General features: G+C 42.9%; 3 protein-coding genes across 10 annotated transcripts; all 3 read left to right on the forward strand.

Annotated features, from left to right (window-relative positions):
• Positions 1–761: 761 nt before the first annotated feature.
• Atet (ABC transporter expressed in trachea) lies at positions 762–12,572 on the forward strand. 3 transcript variants are annotated; one of them, XM_018098830.3, is made up of 7 exons: positions 762–1,310; positions 2,668–3,343; positions 8,703–9,011; positions 9,079–10,355; positions 10,420–10,520; positions 10,583–10,871; positions 10,930–12,572. In XM_018098830.3, exons 2-7 carry the CDS (start codon positions 2,979–2,981, stop codon positions 11,139–11,141), a joined length of 2,553 nt encoding a protein of 850 aa, XP_017954319.1. In that variant the 5' UTR covers positions 762–1,310; positions 2,668–2,978; the 3' UTR covers positions 11,142–12,572. The 3 variants fall into 3 exon arrangements, with proteins under 3 accessions (XP_017954319.1, XP_089114417.1, XP_017954320.1); XM_089258291.1 differs by lacking the exons at positions 762–1,310; positions 2,668–3,343 and adding exons at positions 4,890–5,234; positions 8,205–8,628; XM_018098831.3 differs by lacking the exons at positions 762–1,310; positions 2,668–3,343 and adding an exon at positions 7,676–8,628.
• Positions 12,573–13,647: 1,075 nt separating this feature from the next.
• Tep2 (Thioester-containing protein 2) lies at positions 13,648–21,781 on the forward strand. 6 transcript variants are annotated; one of them, XM_018098826.3, is made up of 8 exons: positions 13,648–13,836; positions 14,467–15,768; positions 15,827–16,088; positions 16,147–16,414; positions 16,573–16,759; positions 19,357–19,535; positions 19,609–20,507; positions 20,566–21,781. In XM_018098826.3, exons 1-8 carry the CDS (start codon positions 13,772–13,774, stop codon positions 21,667–21,669), a joined length of 4,266 nt encoding a protein of 1,421 aa, XP_017954315.1. In that variant the 5' UTR covers positions 13,648–13,771; the 3' UTR covers positions 21,670–21,781. The 6 variants fall into 6 exon arrangements, with proteins under 6 accessions (XP_017954315.1, XP_017954313.1, XP_017954317.1 ...); XM_018098824.3 differs by lacking the exon at positions 16,573–16,759 and adding an exon at positions 17,191–17,389; XM_018098828.3 differs by lacking the exon at positions 16,573–16,759 and adding an exon at positions 17,626–17,740.
• Positions 21,782–21,913: 132 nt separating this feature from the next.
• LOC108657721 (zinc carboxypeptidase) lies at positions 21,914–24,581 on the forward strand. The gene is made up of 5 exons (XM_089258292.1): positions 21,914–22,338; positions 22,394–22,524; positions 22,581–22,965; positions 23,879–24,266; positions 24,329–24,581. Exons 1-5 carry the CDS (start codon positions 22,084–22,086, stop codon positions 24,544–24,546), a joined length of 1,377 nt encoding a protein of 458 aa, XP_089114418.1. The 5' UTR covers positions 21,914–22,083; the 3' UTR covers positions 24,547–24,581.
• Positions 24,582–24,757: the final 176 nt, after the last annotated feature.

The following is a 24,757-nucleotide window of genomic DNA, read 5'->3' on the forward strand; positions in this document are numbered from 1 at the left end:
TAATATCATAGTACTGCCGCTCAATGTCGGCTATTCTGTCTACTTGGAGGTGTTCCAACAATTCTGTAATTACTTTTTTTTTAGTTGACACAATTTTATCAACGGAAAAAACGTCAATGTTTTTTAAGATTTTAAAATTGTCGGGGAGACTGCAGATAAAATCAAAATTATTTAACGGTCGGTAGAAGAATCAGAAAAATTGGTTACCTCTGCTTTAGCTGCTTGATAAGTTCAATAACAAAAGAAGAGCAGCGAGCACGAATTTCTTGTTCGAGGCCTGCACCGATATTTAAAGACTTGATTTTCTTTTCAAAATCATACCCTTTGTACATATCGGATTCTACATGCTCTTTTCTTACAAGTGGCAACCGCCATGTTAACCATGGTGCGCGCAGAGGTTTGTGCAAGACTTAGCTTAAGTGTGTGTTAGTGCTACATATCCGAACGATATACATATTAGGCTAAGGCAATTAGCATTCGATATATACAAAAAATATATACAATATTTAATACAAAGTACATGTTTTCAGTATTAAAAAAAATCGAAGTATTAAAAAAAATCGAAAAAAGCCTAATTCATTTTCAAAAAAGCCAGAATTCCCGCTTCCCGCAATTCTTAAATATTTCCCGCAATTTGTCTTCGGAAAAAGCCAGATTTGACGGGAAAAAAGCTGAATTGGCAGCAGTGGTTGGGAGAGAGGGCAGAAAAAGGCAGACAAAGAGCGACGCTGGGTAGCTTAGCAGCAGCATTAGCAGCGCTCACAGTTTCAGTTCTTTTTCGTTCGCGGTGCGCTCAAGTTGCTCGATTCGAGCGTCGCTGGTGAAACTCGTCGCGTGATCCGTCGAAGGAAACACGTTTCGTACCTTGTTCAGCCAGCTGTGCTGTGATGTGCTGAGTTGTCTCTTAAATTAGACCAGGAACCAAACAGTTGCGATTCCTCTGGAGGAGGCAGCAGCCTGCTTGATATGCCCTATTGGGTGTGCTCCGCAGTTCGCAATCCGCTGTTCACATTGCAGTTTAAACAAAAACAATTACGTATTCAAAGTGAGCGAGAGAGGAAGCAATAGAAATAGCAACAAAAGCTCTTTGGGTGTGTGCTTCGCCAACAGCCGAATTTATATGAAATATTTGACAATAAAGTGAGCCTAAAATAAAGCAGTGAGCATCTCTAGCAAACAGCCAACAGCCAACAGCCGACCGAAGACAGGGAACGTATCTGTTGAGAGTGTGGCAAAAAAACAAAAAGAGAATCGGAGAAAAACAAGTTTCATGCGCTAGCGATTCTTGGAACTCGTGTATTGTGATTAAGGTGAGCTACAGCTGCAAACTAAGATTTCAGTAAAACAATTCGGAAATTTCAATTTTCAATTGCGTTGCGAGCAGCTCCGCTCGGCTCAGTTGCTGCTGTTTTATATTCTATTACGCTGCAAGAGGTGGTTGTTGCCTTGCAAGTTGCAACCCCCTCCGCGGATAAACAAAATGCAATCGACCCCTGACACAACCACCCTCTGCCCAGTGCCACCAGCAGCTGCTGGGCTACCTTCCTTAAACTTCCCCCCTCAGCTTGAGCTGACTGAGATAAACAGTTCTGCTAGCTCCATCAACATCCACATCCACATCCACATGTCATACATATATATTCATAGTGCTGCCATAGAAACAGTTTCTTTAAATATATAAAGAACTACAATAGAAACAATAAAACAGCATATGTATCTTTCTTGCTTCTGTATCTATTGAGCGCGCGTGCGTTCTCAGTTTGATTCTCTCTCTCTCTCTTCTTCTCGTGCTCGCGCTCTTGCTCTCGCTCTCTCCGTCTGTCTATCTGCGTTTGTTGCCGAGAGGAATTTGGCAAAATATTTTTATTTAATTGTTTACGGTCGCCATTTGTTTATGAATATTATGCCATTTATAAATATGTGATTAAAGCCTCGTGCCACGCCATTCGGGAATATGTCTGTGCACATTCGAAAAGTTGGTTGATAGCGCACCCCCGCTTGTGCCACTAACCCACTTCTTGGGGCTTAAGCCTTAAGGTAGGGCCAGTCGCCCACGCACAGAACGCTCCACTTAGTACATCAAGTTTAGGGCTTCTGAAAGGCTTCTGTCGCGATGTACATACCATGATTGACATATTCGCAGCTGCAGACGGTGCTATTTATCTAGTGGCAATGGCTTATAAATCAAGCGGCAGACCATAAAGCATAAAACACCTGTGCTTTAACAGTTTAAAGACAATTATTACATATCTGCGATTAGGAGGAAGAAAAGGCAGAAGGCAGCCGAATGGCTCCAGCTCGCCGTGCTTATCACAGTCATCCCTAATCGCTGAGGCAAACAAATCTGTAATAAATTTCATACATAGGCGGGCACTCTATATTAATGTTTTATAATCTACATATGTATGAGTATATGTATATATGCTTTCGAAAAAATAGCGAAACGGTTCCGCACAACTGCAATCTTATCGCATCAGCCACCTGCCAAAGCATCCGATGGGTGCAGCTACACCCAGAACTCCTGATCATTGTCACACGCGCTAATGCGATAGCTGCGAGAGTGAGGTGCTCAATATATCTATATAGAAATCTGTCTCATCAGTCGGCCCTAGGAGAGGAGTTTCTGTCCACATGCATCTAATTTGAATTTTCTTTTCTCCTTTCCAGCTGCTTGCGATGAGGAAAAGACAAAGAATCTGAATTATTCATTACTTCCAGCTGCGTGACAAACGAATATGCCAAATCAATTGTGAAACATAAACCATGAATAATTCCATACCAATTCAGCCAGTAGCATGCATATAAGATACTCTGTAAATAAGGAAAAACAAGGCCAAAAGCATATTTAAATATACATATAGAAATATAATCAAATCAAAGCTATATAAGTAGCCCTGATAGTCAGTCTCGCCAATTGCCCGATGCCAATCGCAATTGTCTAGAACTCACACTTGGTCAGATACTCATTAAATCTAAGCATGGACGAGTTGCTCGACTCGAATGTTCCACTTGTGGACAAGGATAGCGGCTGCAGCGCCGTCATACTGCCTGCCTGTAAGACAACAACATTGGCATCTACAGCAGCGTCCACACTGGAGCCTCTCAGTGTAGTTCACTATAAAAGCAGCAATATTAGCCCAGCAACGTCAACAACAGATGCAACAGAAGCAACAACAGCAACAACTGCTTCAACAGCCATCTCAGCCCCAGCCCTTCTTCCAGCCAGCCAGCAAGGACCCAGCACAGCCAAATCGAGCTCTGAGCCAGTTCCCCTGTTGAATCAGCTCCAGTCGTTGCCTCTGCAAAAGCCAAACGACTTGAAGCAATGCAACGCGCTCTATGGGTGAGTACAACGGGGGCCTAGATTCATCACTAATGAGATTAGCATGGATTATGTTGGTGCTGAAAATGGGATACCTGGCGACCCAGGTGGGAGCTTCGATTCCAAGTCGAATGACCCAGATAGTCTGTCATAAATAGGGCGTGTCGAAAGTCAAAGGAGAAATCGCGCGTGGGAGCGGGCGCTCATTAAGTCACGCAGGCTTCCTGCACTGCCAAATCAGTTCAGGACACTTCAGTCATAGCTCCATAAATCAGGCGACTGGCGAGCATGTCGACTCAGTCATGCTAGAGCTCGCGGCTCTAAAATTAGAACTGTCTCCAGAATTGATATGCTTTCTGTGTCAGTCGAGATATACTTCGATTCGCTGCGCACCTTCCGAGAAATTGTAGCAGCTGTGAAAAATCGATAGAAAATATAAACTCGCACTATATAAGTGTACATATATAGGGAGCACAATACGTGTTTACAGTGTTAAAGCTTACTTGGCAAGAGCTGACTTTGAAGGAGTAGCGCACAAACTGCGTGTTAAGCTTTAGAATCGCCTTCTGGCAGCTCATTCAATGTTTTATTAAAGCAGATACCAAGAAATAGGCGGAGAGGGTGTCTTATAATACGTACATATATCTAACGAGCCGTTCCAATGTTCTTCAAGGATCCTTCCGATTTTCACACCCCGGGCACATAAATGTTTTCTAATCGAGCTTAAGTGATGTGTCAATAGCTGAAATGACTTGTCGGCGGGTAATAGCAAACAGGTAAACAAGTAAATAGCAAGAGGTGTTCGACACAGGAAAATCTTTACCGTCGCGTCGTTCCGAGAACATCACACATATACCCTTGAACAGGCGACAACGGACGACCCAGAGCTCCGTAATTAAAATGCAAATAGAGGATTCAATAGATTATTCTGACGCCCTCGTGCAATCCAATGCTGTCCAGTTAACACCCTCAATGTGCGATGTGTAATTAAAAGAGGACAGCCCGGCAGGTGCTAGCACAGCTTTGCATGAGCAGCACAGCTGCACATACATATTTCTGTCTCTATTCAAGCAGTGCGGACGCCACACAAAAGTTGAAAAACTCATAAAAAGCATTTAAAGCGCTTGACACATTCTTTTTGCTACCCCAGTAACGTAAACTGGCAAACATCGTTGGCTCTGCGGCACACTCAGAGTCTGCAGGACGAGCCAACTAGTCGTATGAGCAACTAAAAACAGCCACGAGCAAAACTCAAACCTACGTATAGTATACGGCTCGGCATGAGAGCCCGGCAATTGCCAGGAGGGCCGACTACTGCTAGAAACAATAGTAAAACGAAGCGGAAAGAAACCCATTAGCCATAGCGAGCACAGACTAGGGATTACTCTATCGAGCCAACAAACCAGCAGCTTAAGCTATGCTCCTTATCACTAAAACTTAACTAGATCGGCGATTTTGTCTATTGTGGCTGTTCATGTGCCAGAGCTCTGCTCATGTTTTGGCCTAATGTGATCGTTAGCCGAACGATGGCAATACTTCATTTCGGCAAAGGAAAGGGCACTCAACTTCGCTACTGTTGCTAACCAACTCTCAGCAGTGCTGGCGACGCGTGCTTGGAAAAATCGAACAAGCCGCCAAGCTGTCCAAACTTTGCCGTCGCAGTAGTAGTCGATGTCGTAGTCGTAGTCGGGTCTGTTCAGCAGAGAGTTGAATTGAGTCTCAGTTTCAGTTTAGTTTGGTGTCGGTCCCGGAGGTCGCCTTACGGACATTAATTTATTTAGTTTAGTGCTCATTTTTGTGTGTTGGCTGCAGTTGGCCTTTAACTATTTATATGTGCATATTAGAAAATTAAAAGTGCCAGCAAAACGATGTCTAAACTCGCGCTCGTCGCTATTCGGCTCTAGAAACGGAGGTGAAAATCGAGCGTCGGGCGACCAGAAGCGTGCTACATGCGACGTGCGACGTGCGACATGCGGCGTGAGGCGAGGCCTGAGGCGATTATGCAATTCAATTGGCCCTAAGCAATAAAAAATACATTGACTAGCAGACAGCTGGGCTCCGCAGTTGTCAGCCTGTAAACCCTCCGAAGTGTTTCCTTGCCTTGCCAGCCCCCAGGCGCTCAAAAAGTCTCACAGACATATTGACCTTTCCCACACATCGAGGTCAACGAGAATGGCAAACCCAAAAAGGGTTTCATGCTAGCCACCAACACACGCTTTTAGACTGACTAGCCTCAACTATTCTTGTAGCTTATTTATTATTCCTCTCAAGGATGTTCGCGCGCAGTATACCAGTTACTCTTTAGCATGATATTACCTGAAGAGACCATAGAAATTAACTGATAATTATTGGTGCCATACAGGCTTCTGGGTAGAGCGTTATCATGCACTGAACCCGTTCCGGTTATTATCGCTTATGCTCGCACTCTCTATTTGGGTTGAGGCTTTGCATATTTGTTGTTTGCGAGTTTTGACTCGTCGCCCAAGTTCGAAGGGAATTAAGACCGACGAACGAAAGGCACATGCATGCCCCATGTAAATATAAATGCATGCATGTAACCGCACATGCACGTACATACATAATCATCTAAGAGTAGTCGACTAGAGGATATCCATTAGTTAGTTCCCTCTCTTCGCACAAAGTTACTCTTAGATCTCTCGCTTGAATGGGTTTCAATAAATGAGCTTTATGCACCACTTAATACATGCACATATATACCATTTCTGCACGTTTGCAATTGTGCAGGGTATTAGAAACAATGAATTTAGATTAGGCAACGGCTGCACAGTTACCCAGTTACCCAGTCTGGCCGTTGTAAAATGCCTAATTGTCACAAAACGCGGATGATCTAATACTTTACGCCATCTGATATTTCCGCTTAACTTTAAAGTGGAAAACAACAATGTAACAGGTCGATGGATAGGCCAGTCAACGCTCAGTTTTCACTGTACTGTGTACTGCAATTACTTTCCATGGGAAACGGCAGCAGCTGCCTTATGCCTACTGCTAATCCATCAATATAATGGGTGTTCGAATTGTTGCCAATTAAAAGACATTAAAATTGATAAGCAATTACAGCTGGAAGGGCCAATAACAGTTTCGATTTGTGATACTGCGCAAGCTCGTCACGTTACGCGGATTGCTAAGGGTCAACGGTGATCCACCTGAAGCGCGAAGGAAACGACGTTGAATTATCTCCACTTATTTTATCTAGCGCTTGCATACAGAAGTCTATATTTAGAATTCCAGTTCTCGAGCTATAATAGAGTCATGCAGCAACTGCGTTGTAGACGATAAACTCAAGGAGTATTCCAAATTTATCAGACGAGGCAACGCGAGAGTGTAATACACATATGTACATACATATATTCGAGTTGTCATTCAAGTCAGGAGAGGCGGGCAGAGAGCATACAGCAATATGCTCCTTTCACCTTTCGAGCGGGCATCGAAACAAAGAATGAATGCCTAATACGTGGTCTCTTTGTGGTCTTCGGGTCTTCATTTCGCAACGCTGTCGAGCACAAAGTGTTGTAGTTGTCGCCGACGTTGTTGCTGTTGGTGTTGCTGCTTGAGTTCGTTTACATCGAGTGCAATCGAGTGCATGTGTACTTAAAATGTACCCAGCCAGTCGGCCAGGCCAGTTGCTGGGTGCACGCGCACCGAGAAATTCGCGGGAAACGAATCGAGCAATTCGCAACTGTCCCACAGTGCACGCCAGCAACAGCAACAGCAACAGCAACAGCAACTGCAGCAACAGCAGTAGCAACAGCAGCAGCAGCAGCAGCAAGCATTATGGGAGAAGGGGCAGCGGCATTGAGAGAGAAAGAAAGAGAGAGACTCGTATTTATCGTATCTGTATACAAACTGAATGGCACCGACAACAACTCAACTGAGCTGATGACGTTGTTGCTTTGGATAGCAGACATGCATGTGTATGTGGGGCTATTTGGCTATTTGTATTGGCTGTTTAGTATTGGTAACAGCCGAGCGGGCGAAGATAGCCAACAGCTGATTGCGCTTCGCTTCGGCCGACTGCCGCAGTCAGCAGTCTGCTTGGATCTGTTGTTTACCCAGTTGCCAGCTAATGGCGCATGGCTGTAATTTGTGTGGCCAAAATTGTTCGCCCGGCCACAATAATTACTCTCGCTAAATAGGCGTACAATTGACTCGGTCCAAACATGGTGTGGCCCAAACAGTGCTGGAATTCAAATCGCTTTGTTTGCTGGGCCGAGACGAAACGAATTCCTGATATTTGTGAGTGTAAAGTTTTGATAAAAGTAAACTTCCTATTGACAGCTCTCGCAATGTGTTCCCTGATTTTGTGAGTACTCTATACGTGTTCTGGGCGCAGCGGGAGTCGGTAATTATAAACAACCAGACGAACTTTGAACTGCGCCCACGACTATATTTATAGAAAGTGTTTATTCGCTCTGGCACCATTCCGTTAGTAGTAGCATATGTACAAGGTATTCATCGGAGCAGCTTCCGACCCACATTGTACGACAATTGAACGTCAATCCATCCATCACCAATTGGCTTCAGTCGACTTGTTAAAATAAGTAGTTTGCACCGAAAACTACCTTCTCAATTGACATTGGGTGTCTTGGGGTGGCTCTGCCCTCACCCCCTGTGGTCGGCATATTTTTATCAATAAGAGACCAACCGATGGTATTGCACGGCAGTTTATGAATGAAACGCAAATTGAACTTTGCTCTTCACAAACATTCCGATTGATTGTCGAGCCGTGGTGGTGCGGTGGGGTGCGGCAGAGGTGCCTAGACCCGAGCTCTTCGGCGACTGCAGGCAGACCCACACATACATCTGATTACGGTTGACTGGCTATTGACTATTGCCGATTGGGCATGTTGAATGGCTATTTCAGTAGAATATCGAATCAGAAATTACACACAGAAGCTGGCTGAATGGTGTGTAGTAAAATTGAAAATGTGTCTATGAAAGCGTAAAATAAATTACGGAAGCATGCCGAACGGCTTGGAGCTGACGCTAATCAGCAGCAGTAGTGCCATCTCCGACACCGACTCATGTCATCGACAGACAATTAGTGAGCTGCAGGGCATCCAGAACACCAGCTTCGAGGCAGCTGCACAGAATGTGCCGTTTAGGCGATCCACGTATGTGGAGAGCTACGCGGACATGCTGCAAGATCTGCAGGCCAAGAGTAATCCCGCACGCGCGCAGCGGTCGCTGTCCTTTGTCCAGACGAAGCTGACGAAGAACGGCTGCGTGAGCGCGTTGCAGCGACCGGAAGACAGGGCTCCATGCTGGCAGAAGGCAGGCGTAGTCAAGTAGGCTACATTTAGTTAACTGGTTGCCGAAAAATTCACCATCAGCTAACGCAATCCTTTGTTCTCCCTTGCAGCTCTCAGAACAACTTGTGCAATGGCCGGCCCAGCAATCACGGCCTGGCTCCCAAGATACAAAACAACACCACCACAAGTCCCAATGGGCAGAAGAAGGGCACCATTTCGCTGTCGCATCTGCCCCAGCGACCGCCGGTGGACATCGAGTTTTGTGATATCTCCTACTCGGTGCCGGACGGACACATACGGGGCTTCAAGACCATCCTGAAGAGCGTCTCCGGCAAGTTTCGCAATGGAGAGATAACGGCCATAATGGGCCCCTCCGGTGCGGGCAAGAGCACCTTGATGAACATTCTAGCTGGCTATAAGTAAGTGTCGAGGACCTAATTCCACTGTCTAGCTGATCGCTTGTCTCGTTGTCTCGTTGCATTGCAGAACGTCCCAGCTCAGCGGCTCGGTTTTAATCAACAGCAAGGAAAGAAATCTTCGGCGTTTCCGCAAGCTCTCCTGCTACATCATGCAAGATGACGTTTTGATAGCCAATCTGACAGTACGAGAGGCGATGATGGTGGCCGCCAATCTCAAGCTCGGCAAGAACATGATCAACTATGCCAAGTGTGTCGTCGTCGAGGAGATACTGGAGACCATTGGCCTAAAGGAGTCGACTAACACATTGACGTGTAATCTTTCGGGCGGTCAGCGCAAGCGCCTGTCCATAGCCCTGGAATTGGTCAACAATCCGCCAGTGATGTTCTTCGACGAGCCAACCTCCGGCCTGGACAGCTCGACATGCTTCCAGTTGATATCGCTGCTAAAGTCGCTGGCGCGCGGAGGCCGCACCATAGTCTGCACGATTCACCAGCCTTCGGCGCGCCTCTTCGAAAAGTTTGATCATCTCTATCTGCTGGCACAGGGACAGTGCGTGTACGAGGGCCGAGTGCACGGGCTGGTGCCGTACCTCTCGTCCCTGGGATATGAATGCCCTTCGTACCACAACCCAGCTGACTATGTGCTAGAGGTGGCATCGGGCGAGTACGGCGAGGCAGTGCCCAAGTTGGTCGAGGCTGTCAAGAGCGGAATTTGCAAGAAGTACACGCACAAGGATTACGGAGTCAATTTATCGAGCGCCAAGTCCATCAACAATGATATTATCAAGGGCAACGGCAGCGGCGCAGCTTCAACGCGTGCCGTTGCGACGATCACCCTGGAGGACGAGAAGTCGGCCAATGCATACGAAGCAGACGAGCTAACGGAGCTCAAACCACCGAAGCTGAAGGCCCAGCAATCCCAGACCTCCGACTGCAGTGGCGTCAACATACAGATAACCAACGATGACAGCGGCAGCTTTAGTTCCTCCAAAGGTGGTCAAAGCCAGAACGCCGTATCCGGTGGCACGAATACCGTCGTCGGCTGTATGACTTCGCTGCTCGACTCCCACGAGAGTGTCGTTACGCTGCCCAGTAAGACGGGCTTCCCGACCAGCGGGTGGACGCAGTTCTGGATACTCTTGAAACGCTCGTTCCGCACAATTATGCGGGATCGCATGCTGACTCACATGCGACTAGCCTCGCATGTCATTGTGGGCGCGATCATTGGAATGATCTACTATGATGTCGGCAACGAGGCTAGCAAGATTATGAGCAACGCTGGCTGCATATTCTTTGTCGCGCTGTTCACGACGTTCACGGCCATGATGCCCACCATTCTGACCTGTAAGCATAGAGCAGATCAGATAACTGATTTCCCATATTCTTAATACTGCTTCGATCCCCACAGTTCCCACAGAGATGTCGGTGTTTGAGCGAGAGCATCTGAACTATTGGTACTCCCTGAAGTCGTTCTACTTTGCAAAGACTCTCGCTGACATTCCCTTTCAGGTGAGTAGTCACAGCGCACAGTGAGCTATGTCATTCGGATTAACATTTACGTTCGCTTTCAGATCGTCTTCTCCAGTGTGTTCGTACTGGTTGTCTACTATTTAACCTCTCAGCCCATGGAAATAGAACGCATCTCAATGTTCGTGTTCATTTGTGTGCTCAACTCATTAGTGGCTCAGTCCCTGGGACTACTCATTGGTGCCGGAATGAATGTCGAAACGGGAGTCTTTCTTGGGCCCGTGTCGACCATTCCAACAATTTTGTTCTCGGGCTTCTTTGTCAACTTCGATACTATACCGGGCTACCTGCAGTGGCTGACATATGTAAGCTACGTGCGCTATGGCTTTGAGGGTAAACACGAATACTTAAACTCATTCACTTGATGACTAATTGCGACTAATTTTTGTAGGTGCTATGGTTTCGATTTATGGCATGGACCGCGCAAAGTTGCACTGCAATGAGATCTATTGTCACCATCGCGTTCCCAAAAAATTCCTGGAGTGGATGTCCATGGAGGACGCCCGTTTCTGGGTCGATGCGGTTGCTCTGATAGGAATCTTCTTCGCTCTGCGCATTATTGCATACTTTGTGCTCCGCTGGAAGCTGCACATGATACGTTAAGGAGCCATCGAGTAGCCGTATCAAACTATTGTAAATAGTAAATGGGAGACGCGCAATTGGAATTAATGTTCGAGTACTGTAGATAGGCGTAGCTTAATGGTGCTTCGAATTTTTGTTTCACGTTTACTTTGCTGTAGACTCAACTACGATATAACAAGATTATATATTACCGTACGCTGATTTTGTATTCATACTGTTTCCATCGTAGCTGTTCGATGTAGGAAATACGAGGCGGAATATTAGATCCGGAATATTTGAGTAACACAATTTGAGATTCACATATATAGACCTAACATTGTACATTTATAAATAGACATGGATGATTTATTAGCGTACCAAAGGCACGTTCTAACCTTCACATTATATAGCCCATTCAAGTAAAAATCTTGTGACCAAGCATAAGAGTCTGAAACTTAAATAGGTTGAAAATTATAACAAATTTTAGACAAGTTGTGAAGTAGCTAACATACATACATATACTTGCTGTGCATCCACTTGTTTTTTTAATTAATTTCCCATACTTGGCAAAGAAAATCATTTTGAGCTCAATAGAAGATCCCAACGTTTGATTGATCGCTCCGTCCCTATGTTGACGACTCTCTCTTCCCCCTCTCTATCTCTCTTTCTCTATGTAATTCCCAACTGTTGGCCAGATGAGTAACCTAAAGCTAACTGAAATTCACCCTCGACAACTTTGAATTCGTGTGATTTGAAATAGTTTGATTTCAACAAGCCGATAATGTGGAACGTGCTTAGAATCCAATTGAAATGAATATACGAACCTTGTGATACAGAATACACTGAAATTAAAACAATTTAAAATAAAAATAAAAAATAAAAACGGAAGCGGAAACGGAAACAGAATTCGATTGTGTCCAGGCAAACTGGTGATATGAAGCAATTATTATTATTATCACAATTCTTACAATAAATCTATGTAATTCATGATGTATGCATGTATGTATGTGTGATTGCATTACATCTTTGAAATTAAGTAACCGTTTTATTTGTCCACTTAAGTGAGGCCAAAAACAAATGCAATATTAGCTGAAGCATTTTCATTTGATTTGCAAACCCAACGCAATGGAAAGCCAAAGACATATGATTCCGATACATAAGTTGGGTTTTTTGATTACTTTTGCCCTATAAGTTATACATAATTTGTGATACATTTAGAAATATAAAAGAAAAAAAAAACATATTTTTGATTTGTATAAGACAGCAAGCTGTGTGGCCACATACATATTAAGCATCCTCAGAGGAGAAAAACCTATAAATATTATTGTAACTGACTCTTAGGCAGTCAACAATTAAATTAAAATTTATGTATGCATATTCTCAATTGTTCAACTGTGTACGCAAACTCACACAACCCAGTAGAATATTTTTAATAAAGAAACATATTATCATTAATTATTATAATTAAACAAATTTTTCATTATTTTTAAGACTCAATGCCAAAGCTCTTAAGCTGTTCTCATTGAGTGTAAAACGTTCTAGAGCGCGGAGCTTTCACTCAAAGGTGGGTGTCTTTGCTGTGGTTAGAGACTTGAAGTAATAAGTTGGCCATACTACATATAATGAAGGTAAATAATGCTTAAATTAATTTATAATTAGGAGGCTACAATTACCATTGTATATAAAGAATGTAGTTATAGTCACCTTTCAGGGTGAATCGCAAGAGCTGGAGGCAGTAGAATAAGGTTTGTGGCTCTGCTAAGCCCCTTTGACTTGACGTTTTGGTCAGTTCACAGAGAAAAGACTGAGGTAAATGATGATATTTAAAATAGTTAAAAATGTAACCAGAGGTAAATTTGTTTCAGTGTCATTATAAATATTTTTTTTATGATTATAAATTTTACTGAATTGGGAAATATTATTTATACAGAAAAGGTAGCGGGATAAACCACAAATAAATTAGATTAATGCTCAAAATTGTTTGTACGCTGAAAACGTGTGGCTTAGAGGCGTGTGCTCACATCGTCTGCTCGCTGATTAAATAAACAAACAAATAATCTTAAAAAGGCTGAGTATGAATCGACTGTCTCATCAGTGACGTTTACCGAAGATCGTTAAACAAGAGACGATCTCTCATAGCGACAACAACAGTTAACAGCGGGGGTTTTCTCAACAGTCACTGGACCTGGGTGGGTGTCTGTGTGTGTGTGGAACATAGACAATAGGGGCCGATTGGTGCTCGCGTCGCGCTCAAAAATCATACTTAAGGCCCGCAGCGCATCAGAGAGAGCTCATTGTGGATCCAAAAGTCGGACGGTTCGTATCATCGGAGCATCCGTGGCGAGCGCCTAAACAAACTAAAGCTGGGCTTTGTTCTGTGTGCAGTGTTCTGTGTGCTATACGTATATATATATAGTGTGTCTATATATACAAATGTATATTCTGATAATGAACAACACAATAAATAAATAAAAACAATGCTACCTATGAATCATGTAGAACTACACTATTATATGTACATATATCGTACCCAGTATATTGTTAAATTATAATTGTCTGAGCAGTCACAGTAATTCTCTGACCGTTTCCATTAAATTTCCTTTCAACTATTTCCAGAAACAATAACAAATTTGCATTTTTATTTAATTTGTGAAACAAAAAGAGCCGCGAACATGTCGCGGTTGCTAGTTTTTTGTTTCTGTGTATTTCAATTGGGACTTCTCATCAATGCCACTGGGTAAGTAATATACAGTGTTAGTCTATCTACATACATATATGCAATCCCATGAAGTTATCACCGTCTCAAAAGTTCTAAGAATTAAATTGAACACATTTTGAATTGAATGCTCGCTGGTTTCTTCTGCTGCTGTCTAAATCTTCAAAGAGACGTTTTTCATTGTATATTCAAAACCGGTTGAATGGTCGTAAAATGTCAAGTTTGTGCATACTTTTTCATTCCAAATCAAAGCCTTTCATGTTACGTTATCTCCCAGCATGTGTGAAGAAAAAAAAAAAACAAAACAAAACACACACACAAAGACGAATATACATAAAAATTCAACAAATTTCTTCACTATGCTTGATTGAAAGCGAGCAGGGAAAAACTCCTTTTAATTTACTTGGTTTGTTATCTAATGACCATTTTGTGGGTCGTAAATGATCTAACAACATTCGTAGGAATAATGATGGATGATCGATCATATCAGTAAAGCTTCTAAGTACTTATCGTTCATACACAGTTTGTAAATATTAATAAATTACTAAGCAGAATCCGGTTTTCTATGGGATGAAAGCCATAAAATAAATAATTGGCGTCTTGCCGTATAAGCATTAATAGAGCTAATGAATATCTTTTCGATTTGCACAGTCTGTACACGATCATCGCACCTGGAACGATCCGCTCGAACTTTAAATACAATGTGGCTGTGTCTGTGCACAAGGCAGAGGGTAAGAGCACTATAAAGGTGGGCATCACTGGGCCATCTTACAATGAAACGAAGGAGGTGGAGCTGCAGCCTATGTCCACGACAAATGTGGAATTCGATGTGCCGACTCTATCGAGTGGGGACTACAATTTGACAGCCGACGGCACCGAGGGCGTCATCTTCAAGAACACAACCAAGTTGAACTATGCTGATAACAAGCCATCAATATTCATACAAACCGATAAGGCCACGTACAAGCCGTCGGATTTAGTGCAGTACCGAGTGCTATTTCTAGATGAGAACACGCGACCTGCAGCGATTGATAAGCCCATCACGATTGCCATCAGTGATGGAGAGCAAAATCGCATTAAGCAACTAACCAATGTTCGATTGACGAAGGGAGTCTACACGGGAGAGCTGCAACTGTCGGAGCAGCCGGTGCTGGGAAAGTGGAGCATTGCTGTCAATGTCGCCGATGACACAGCTGCAAGCAAGTCCTTTGAGGTGGCCAAATACGTGCTGCCCAAATTCGAGGTAGTGGTAGAGTCAGCCAAGGATGTCGCCGTTCAAGATGGCGTAGTCAAGGCCACAATTCGAGCCAAATATACGTATGGCAAGCCGGTGAAGGGCAAGGCGACTGTCTCACTTGAAGAAGACTACAATTACTACAGGCCGATCAACTCTGAATCGAAACGAATGAAAACTGTCGACATCGATGGCAAAGCTCATGTGGAGTTCCCCATTGAAAAGTCAGCATATGGCTCTGGTTACACACCGCCCTTGAAAATCTTTGCGGAAGTTACGGAGGACTTGACGGGCAACAAGCAAAATGCTTCATCAACTGTGACTGTGCACTCCCAGCGCTACAAAATTGAGGCAGTTAACGCTGTAACTAATTATCATCCAGGCAAGAGCTTTGTCTATCAGTTTGTGGTTAAAAACTTAGATGGCTCCCCTGTACAGGGTGGTTTGAAAAAGGCTAAGCTGGTACTCGAAGCGCCTCATAGATATTTCAACTTTGACCGATCCGATGACTCAACCGACCTCAAAAGCATTGAATGGGACGCTCTCTTAAACGAGCACGGAATCGCAACCTTCGACGTAGTCTTGCCCGTAAACGACACCCGTTTCTATAATGTGAAAGGCGTATATGATGAATCGAGCTCTTACTTGGGTTCCATTCACAAGTTTCAACCGACTATTGAAAGTGCTGAGCCGCTCCGGATAATTGTGAACACCAAAACGTAGGTGCCTCTAGATAGTGTTAGTCTTGATCACAGATATTAATAATTGATACCTTAGTCCAAAATTGGGCAAAGACGTCTCCTTCGATGTGAAGTCTAACGAGCACATTCCATACTTCGTCTACGCGATCATTGCTCGTGGAAATATTGTCAAGGCCGAACAAGTCGATGTCCCTGAAGGACGCAAGACTCACACCATTAAATTCACACCCACGTTTGCGATGGTGCCACAGGCCTCGATTTACGTTTTTTTCATTTTTGACAACGAGTTGCGCTTCGAAGAGCGGACAGTTGATTTCGAGAAGGACTTCGATAACTCGGTAGGCAGCTTGAGTATAAATGTTTCGTTTTCTATTAACAGTTGGAATTTCTGCACAGATCGAGATCTTTTCCCCATTGGAGGCGAAGCCCAGTGAGGACGTAAAGTTGAAAATCAAAACAGACGCTGATTCCTATGTGGGTCTGCTGGGCGTTGATCAAAGTGTGCTGTTGTTGAAGTCTGGAAATGATTTGGCTCGCGATGCTGTTTTTGATAGTCTTGACAAGTACAAAACATCTACACCCTGGCAATCGGGATATGGCCGCTATCCAGGACAGACATCCGGGCTGGTCACACTTACCAACGCCAACTATCCGTACAATTTTGGTAAGCTAAGGGACACGAGTCCTGAACAAGGATTATTATAGAACAAGGGAAGGGAAGGTATTTGACAACTATACGGAATTTTAGACGGGCTAGGCATACAACAAATGAAAATTAGGTTGCGTTATGAATGAAACTGTTTGTTGGTGTACAAATTTTAGCAACACGATCATATGATGCAGTCGATGGCGAAGTTGAATTTGAAATATACCTAGAAGCTCAGGAGGAAGAAGAAGCAATCAATGATTTTGTTACCAAAGACGTTGTAGTGCCTAAAACAGAGGATCGAAATAAATTGATACGCAAGAATTTTGCAGAGGTTTGGATTTGGCAATTCACCAATATGAGGTGGGTTCTCGCCTTAAAACATAAAGCATGAAGACGGTATTAAGCAGAGTAACACAATAGTTTCGAGATCTTACTTAACACACAATTACACTTATTTTAATTCTTCAGACATGGTCAACTAAGGTTGAGGTACTTTAATTCCTCTCAATCTACTTCCTTACTTGGTTATGTATTTTTAATAGAGTATCCTAGTGGCGAATATACAGAGGCCACTGAAGCCATAGAAGTATTCTAAGAAGATGATACCTTATTCGAAGACGAAATGCTAATTCGGGAAGACTTTCCCGAAAGCTGGATATTTGAGGAGATGTAAAGGTTTTTAATTCTATTTACGAGTCTAGTTTATTTATTTCAATTAGGAGGATAATTGTGTGGTATAAGTCATTTATACTCATCTGCAGTTTGCACTAATCGAACCAATTTGTATTTAGGTATTAGACTTTTTGCCATGGCCCTTCCTTTATATACCTCCTTTGCTCTGAGTTCTATGTCACCTGGCTTTAGAATGGGAGGATCGGCTTTGCCAGCGATAAACCATCTTTATGCGGCAAAGATTCCTGCAGCTCCTCCAACTACCCACAAAATTCGCAAAGAATTTCCAGAAACTTGGATTTTTGCTAACAAGACAACGTAATTGCGAAACCAGTATATCTCTTTTCTGAAAGTTATCGCTTTGGGTAAACAACTAACTACAATATATCAATGAAGCACTGCAATAGCATATAAATGCAGTATGGAATAAGCGTTACAACTAACTCTAATCATGTCAATTATGGGTGCCTAGAAAATATTGTATGCTAGAGCTTTTGGTCGGTCGACCATCTGACATATATATTATTTTATCAATAATTGTATTTTTCATGTAGTTTCAGAGAACATTGTGCCACTTGAACTAGATAGCGTACAATATTTCTCTTCTGAACAGAATATTCAAATACGTAAAGAGTTTCCCGAAAGCTGGATATTTGAAAACATGGAGAAGTATAAAACCTCTTGACCTAACTATTTAGCTTTCTCTTCAAGATTTCGGGGCTTTCTAGTCATATAATATTCCTATCATTTGATTTTTGGTTTCCTACTAGATCTTTATAAGGCCTTTGTATTTTGGTAGAGCCTCACGTGCCATAATCAGAATCCTTTTGAAGCATTCATGAATGCTATCTGACAACATGCTTGATCTATAGCCCGATCTATATGGTCTCATTAAATTTTAATCATTCCGTTCTGCCATGAAATTTATGTGGTGAATCTGATCTGAGTTCTTTCTCTGGCCTTGAATCTATCTGAAAATGTCTTCTTGTATTTTCTTTATGGTCCCTTTACGGCTTTTGTATGCAGAAGTAGAATGCTTTAAAATTCCCTATTTATGCATAGGTATTAGATTGTTGCGACATCCACTGCGTATTGTACCGTCCGCATTTGAATTTGAAAAAAAATCAAGTAGGGCTGGATTTATAGGACCAGATGCTTCTCCACCGAAAGCTACTGCTCATATTCGGAAAGAGTTTCCCGAAGTTTGGATATTCGCAGACAATATTATGTAATTTCAACACTTTTACTATATTTACATGAAATAATTTGGGTATTGAACTAACTCAGACACAATAATACAATAATCCTCACCTGAGCAGCGCACTTCTATATATTAATATATAGAGCACTTACCGGAATGAACAGGAGCAATTTTTATACGGACGTTGACTTTTGAAGGCTACTGTAATATACCATGAATAAAACGATGAATTTGTTCCTAGATATACCATATTATCGTCCACTTTATAATCTGCTTCCGAGTCCATTCAGGCCGGAATCTGGCCTAGCAGTCGCTTTTGGAGGCTTACCAAGTCCACCTTCTGCAGGAACTCAACTCCTTGTTGGGTCAGTAGGATCAGTTCCAGCAGTCGTCCCTCAAGTTCGAAAAGAGTTCCCCGAAACTTGGATGTTTACAAGCAATATAACGTAATTAGCATTTACTGAATAGGCGATGATACCGCGGGTTGAGTCTTGAACACCAAAAAAGTTTATTTTGCGAGTATAACAAGTGCGTGCACGAATTCAACATGATCTAACATGGCACCCCAACAAACTAACTAACTAACGCTATAATTATTAATATAATTTATCTACATTTAAAGTTAACAACTTAAAAAAACTGGATTCGGGCATCATACCCATAATGAAAGTCAGCGGGGAAAGGCAAAGCACCAACAAAATTCGAAAAACCACCACGCTGAAACCGAATTTTTCTGATGAAGAGACATACGGTTCACAAAAGATTTTCGGCGTACGCGAAATATTTATGGAAACTTGGATATTTCATGGAAATTTAACTAAAACGTACACAAAAATTTCGCATACAGAAAAGTTCTAACCCCCAAACTCAACTCATATTAACTGGTATTGCTTAATTTAATCGTTTGACGCGAGCTTGTGCTTATAAGTTACATTCATTGCTAAACATCGTAGAGGATAAGGCCCATTTATTTTGTAATCATTGGTGTGCCGCTTTGCGCTTGATTTAAAATGAGACTGTTGATAATAGAAATATCTATATTTGTAAAACTAAAGCTGTACATTATATAATTTTCCCTTAACAGTGATGATGGTGATGGCTTTACTCTGGTCCGAAAGATTCCGGACACAATCACATCATGGGTTATAACTGGGTTTTCTCTAAACCCAAGAACCGGCATTGCTCTAACCAAGAATCCAAGAAAGATTCGAGTGTTCCAGCCATTCTTTGTGTCTACCAATCTTCCGTATTCAGTGAAGCGCGGTAAGAACTAAAAGTTGACGTATTTTTATCGTAAAAGGTATTCAAAACAAAATAATTTCATATTGGTTACCAGGTGAGGTCATTGCCATACCCGTTATTATTTTCAATTATATGGATAAGGCACTTGACGCTGAAGTCACGATGGATAATTCAGACAAGGAGTTCGAGTTCACTGAGGCTACTAACGAGGTTGAGGAGAAGGCAATAGATGATGTAAAACGAGTTAAGCGTATTACCGTACCATCCAATAACGGGCAGAGTATTTCTTTTATGATACGCCCCAATAGAGTGGGATCTATTACGTTGAAGATCACAGCCACAACTCCATTGGCAGGCGATACGATTCATCAGAAGTTGAAGGTCGAACCGGAAGGTGTTACACAGTTCGAAAATGTAGCCGTCTTCGTTAATCTGATGAATCAGTCTGAATTGAGCCAGGAGCTGAACGCGAATATACCCACCGAAGCTGTTCCAGACTCTGAATTTATAGAGTTCTCGGTAGTCGGTGATCTGCTGGGACCCACCATAAAGAACTTGGACAATTTGGTTCGCAAGCCCTACGGTTGTGGAGAGCAGAATATGGTTAACTTCGTGCCCAATATTCTGGTTGTCAAATACCTTGAGGTCACCAATCGGAAAATGCCGAGTGTAGTGGCCAAGGCAAAGAAGTTCCTCGAAATCGGCTACCAGCGTGAATTAACATATAAACACGATGATGGCTCCTACAGCGCTTTCGGCAAATCGGATAAGTCAGGCAGCACCTGGTTAACAGCGTATGTTGTGCGGTCCTTCCATCAAGCTGCCAACTACACGGACGTCGATCCCGCGATAATAATGCAGGGCTTGAATTTCCTTGTATCGACGCAAAAAGAGAATGGCGAATTTCCCGAGGTTGGCAAATTGTTTGACAATGCAAATCAGAACGCCTTGGGACTCACATCGTTTGTGCTCATTGCGTTCTTTGAAAATAAGGTAAGTAAATGATGAGCACGCTGTAATATTACTAACTCTGTCTCTCCCTCTCTAACAGGAATTCACGGGTAAATCAGAGTATCAGCAAGCAATTCACAAGGGTCTTCAGTTTGTTGCCCAAGAAGTGGATAAAACCGATGATCAGTACTCCCTGTCGATAGCGGCTGTTGCTCTGCAATTGGCCAAACATCCTCAGGCCAAAAAGGTTCTAGACAAGCTTGAGAGCCTTGCCAAATTGGAGGATGGCCGTAAGTGGTGGTCGAAATCGGCTGAAAAGCCGACTACTGAGACAAGTGGCTTTAGAACTTGGCGTCCCAGCAGCAACGATGTCGAAATTACTTCCTATGTCTTGATGGCTCTCTTAGAGGAAGCGCCGGCTGAAGATACTCTGCCAATCATCAAATGGCTTATTGCTCAGCGTAACAGCAACGGCGGCTTTTCCTCCACACAGGATACGGTCATTGGGCTGCAGGCGCTGACTAAGTTCGCCTTCAAGGCCGGCTCTGGCACTGGCACCGTTGACATTGACTTTGTGTCTTCCAATGGCGACAATAATGGTACCATTAGTGTGAATCCAGATAACTCACTGGTGCTTCAAAGCCATATTCTACCAAAGAGCACTCGTAAGATTAACTTTACTGCGAAAGGCCAAGGCTCAGCAATGGTGCAGTTGTCATACCGATATAATTTAGCTGAAAAGGATAAGAAGCCCAGCTTCAAGGTAACACCCACTGTCAAGGACACACCCATGCAGCAATTGACCCTAGAGGTCTGCGCTGAATACGTACCTCTCGAGGCGAGCGACCAGAAGAAGGACTCCAACATGGCCGTTATGGAAGTAGCCCTACCTTCAGGTTTCATCAGTGATTCGGATAGCTTTGGTAAAATTCAGGATGTTGACAGAGTCAAGCGCATCGAAACTAAGAACTCAGATTCTACGGTGATTATCTACTTCGACAGCCTGACACCAGGCGATGTTAAGTGTTTACCTGTGGAAGGCGTCCGTGCGCACTCGGTGGCCAAGCAAAAGCCAGCCGCTGTCTCCCTTTACGACTATTACGACACGGATCGGCGTGCCACCGAATACTACCAGGTGAAATCCTCTCTTTGTGACATTTGCGAAGGCTCAGATTGCGGCGAAGGGTGCAGGAAGGACAACTAATTTGAGTCCCTTCCTTCTTCAGCTTGACACAAACAAAAAAGGAATTTAGCGACTATTCTAGCCTTTAAATTGAGCTCAATAAACGCAAAGCAATCTTCATTAACAACTTTAATATTTCCACTCGTCAAAAACTTATTGCGGGCTTATAAGTACTTTTTAAACGGGGTAACTTCAGAATCAAAAAGATCTTAGACCGTAGATTGATTCTACGTAAAAGCTATGATATGCTGATTCTTGTGCTAGGGTGACTAGCAAGTTATAATGTGATTATTGGCAAGCGTCCCACTCCATCAAACGAACTGCACTCAAAACTGTTACAATTGGCTGTGTATTTGAAGTAGTCATCAAGCCGTTATCGGGGCAATTGGTAGTGCGATTAGTAAATTCTACAGCTCATATCTTTATGTGGTAATAATGTTTATGGAGTGTTGCTCTAACACTTCTGTAAATAAGCAGTATTCAGCAAGCAAAGCCCCAGCAGAAAAGATGAACCCGTACATACTATTGGCTATAATAATTATTATTTCGCTAACTAATGGGGCTAGCGTATTTAAAAAACGGGAAACTAAAGAGAAGGTGCGCTATGACGACTATCGAGTTTTTAGGATCAAGTACAAAACACCTATGCAGCGACAGAGTCTGCTCGACTTAACTAAAGTAAAGCAAAACGTAAGTATTACCCAAAAGAAGAAAGCCTGATGCTATTGTGATCAAAATTTCATAGCAATTCAGCTTGTGGCACGATGACGGCTCTGAGTGTAATCTGATGGTCGCGCCAAGTGCGTTGCCCCTATTCGAGGAAAAATTAAGACTTGTCAACGCAACGGCTGAAATGTTTATTGCCAATGTGCAGGAGTAAGTTTAGACAGGTGAAATAGTTAATTTTCTGGAAATGAATAAGTCATTTTCAGCTTGATTGACCAGGAGAACACTGCGGGCACGAGAGCTGACGCGACGTTTGGCTGGACACGCTACCATAACTTGACTGAAATCGACGCTTGGCTGGATACGGTTTTGGCAAATTACCCGGAAGTTACCATGGGCTTTGTCCTCGGCCAGTCCTATGAAGGTCGGGATATACGCGGAATACGCATCTCGTATAAATGGGGTAATCCAGGCGTGTTCATTGAATCTAATATTCATGCACGCGAATGGATCACCTCCGCCACGGCCACATGGTTGATCAACGAGCTGCTCACCTCGAAAGACGAATCGGTGCGTGAATTAGCCGAGAGCCACGATTGGTACATTATCCCAGTTCTGAATGTAGACGGGTTTGTTTACACGCACGAAACGGTAAATCAATTCAAGGCGTGCACTCAATTTATCATTATACCCTGAACCCATTGAAAATGGGAAATCAGGGTATAATGGTTTTGTTAAAAGTATGTAACAGGCAGAAGGAGGCGTGGCAGACCCCACAAAGTATATATATTCTTGATCAGGGCGAAGAGCTGAGTTGATTTAGCCCTGTCCGTCTGTCTGTCCGTCCGTCCGTCCGTCCGTCCGTCCGTCCGTCCGTCCGTCCGTCCGTCCGTATGTATGAACGCGTCGATTTCAGAAGATATAAGAGCTAGAGACTTCAACTTTTTTTTAAAATGTCCGTAATTATCACGCGCATATCGAGTTTATCACTAAAAAACGATAACTCATTCCGATACTTTTTTATCGATAAAAAACCTTATCGAATATCAGTTTAAAAATTATATCTCCTACATCTTTCAAGCTAGAGTCTCCAAATTTAAAATGTATACTAAGATGAATTTTATACAATTTCGGTTTTTGTTAAAATTTACCCCCCACCCCTAAATCCACCCCCTCACCCTCATCTTTGTAAAAGTCGTATATCAAATACTAGAGACTTGTGCTTCGGTATACACATACATTTAAACATCATGATTACGTTCTGAAAGTTTCATTACGATCGTACGTCTAGAAATTAAATTATTCAACAAATAAGTTATCCTATTATTGCCACACTGCAGCGCAACCCAAGCGCAATCGCCTGTATATGTGCGCGTATGTGTGTGTGCGTGTGTTTGTTTGTATGTGTATGTGTGTGCGTGTGTTTGTTTGTATGCGTGTGTGTGTGTGTGTGCTAATTATTATTGAAATATCAGTTCCTTGTGGGGTTCAGGGGATCTCGTAGTCGAGCAGTCTCGACTAGAGCTTTCTTACTTGTTTTAAATTAAATTGAATATTTTTTTAGGATCGCCTATGGCGCAAAACACGACAGCCGTCGCTGATTTCTGATTGCGTCGGCGTTGATCCAAATCGGAACTTCGACTCGCATTGGATGGAGAATGGCGGCGCTTCTTCGGATCCCTGCGACGAGACCTATGCTGGGCCGCATCCTCTTTCGGAGCCAGAGGTTAAAGCTCTGTCGGATTTTATTAGCATCCTTAAGCATAAAATGAATGTTATGCTCGCCTTTCACTCATATAGTCAGCTCTTGTTGTCACCTTACGGGCACACAGCGGAGGAATTTCCCGATAACTACAATGACTTGATGCAAGTGGCGAAAGCTTACAGTGATGCCGTCCACGGACTGCCCTATGGAACCATCTATAAATATGGTTCGTCAGCTGGCATTCTTTGTAAGCAAACGAACTACACATATGCGGATAGACAAAATACATACATGATGATTTATTTGTAGATCCGGCTTCAGGCGCTACTAACGATTGGGCATACAACGAAAAGGATATCAAAATATCCTACACCATTGAGTTTCGTGACACTGGGAATTTTGGCTTTGTATTGCCAGCAGCCTTTATAAAGCCCAATGCCGAAGAAACTTTGATAGGCATTATGGCTCTTCTGGCAGAATCAAAACGGCTGCGATATTTAGAACCAAAATATAATTATGGTCTATGAAACAAAATACACATGAAAGAATAAATATACATATTTATAAATATCACGGAATAATTAGTTTGAAAATTTTGGAATTTATTAGATTGAACTATTAGCAAATTATTTAATTACGCTTTTCATTGAACATTGTGGCAAAGGAGTCGTGAATGGTTTAATTTCCATTCAAGTTAAATCTATAAGTTTGGGCTCAGGCTATCTGAAACTACAATAT

Source organism: Drosophila navojoa, chromosome 3 (genome assembly GCF_054131105.1).
Source record: "Drosophila navojoa isolate 15081-1374.11 chromosome 3, UAZ_NAV_1.0, whole genome shotgun sequence".
In the NCBI taxonomy this organism is placed as follows: domain Eukaryota; kingdom Metazoa; phylum Arthropoda; class Insecta; order Diptera; family Drosophilidae; genus Drosophila; species Drosophila navojoa.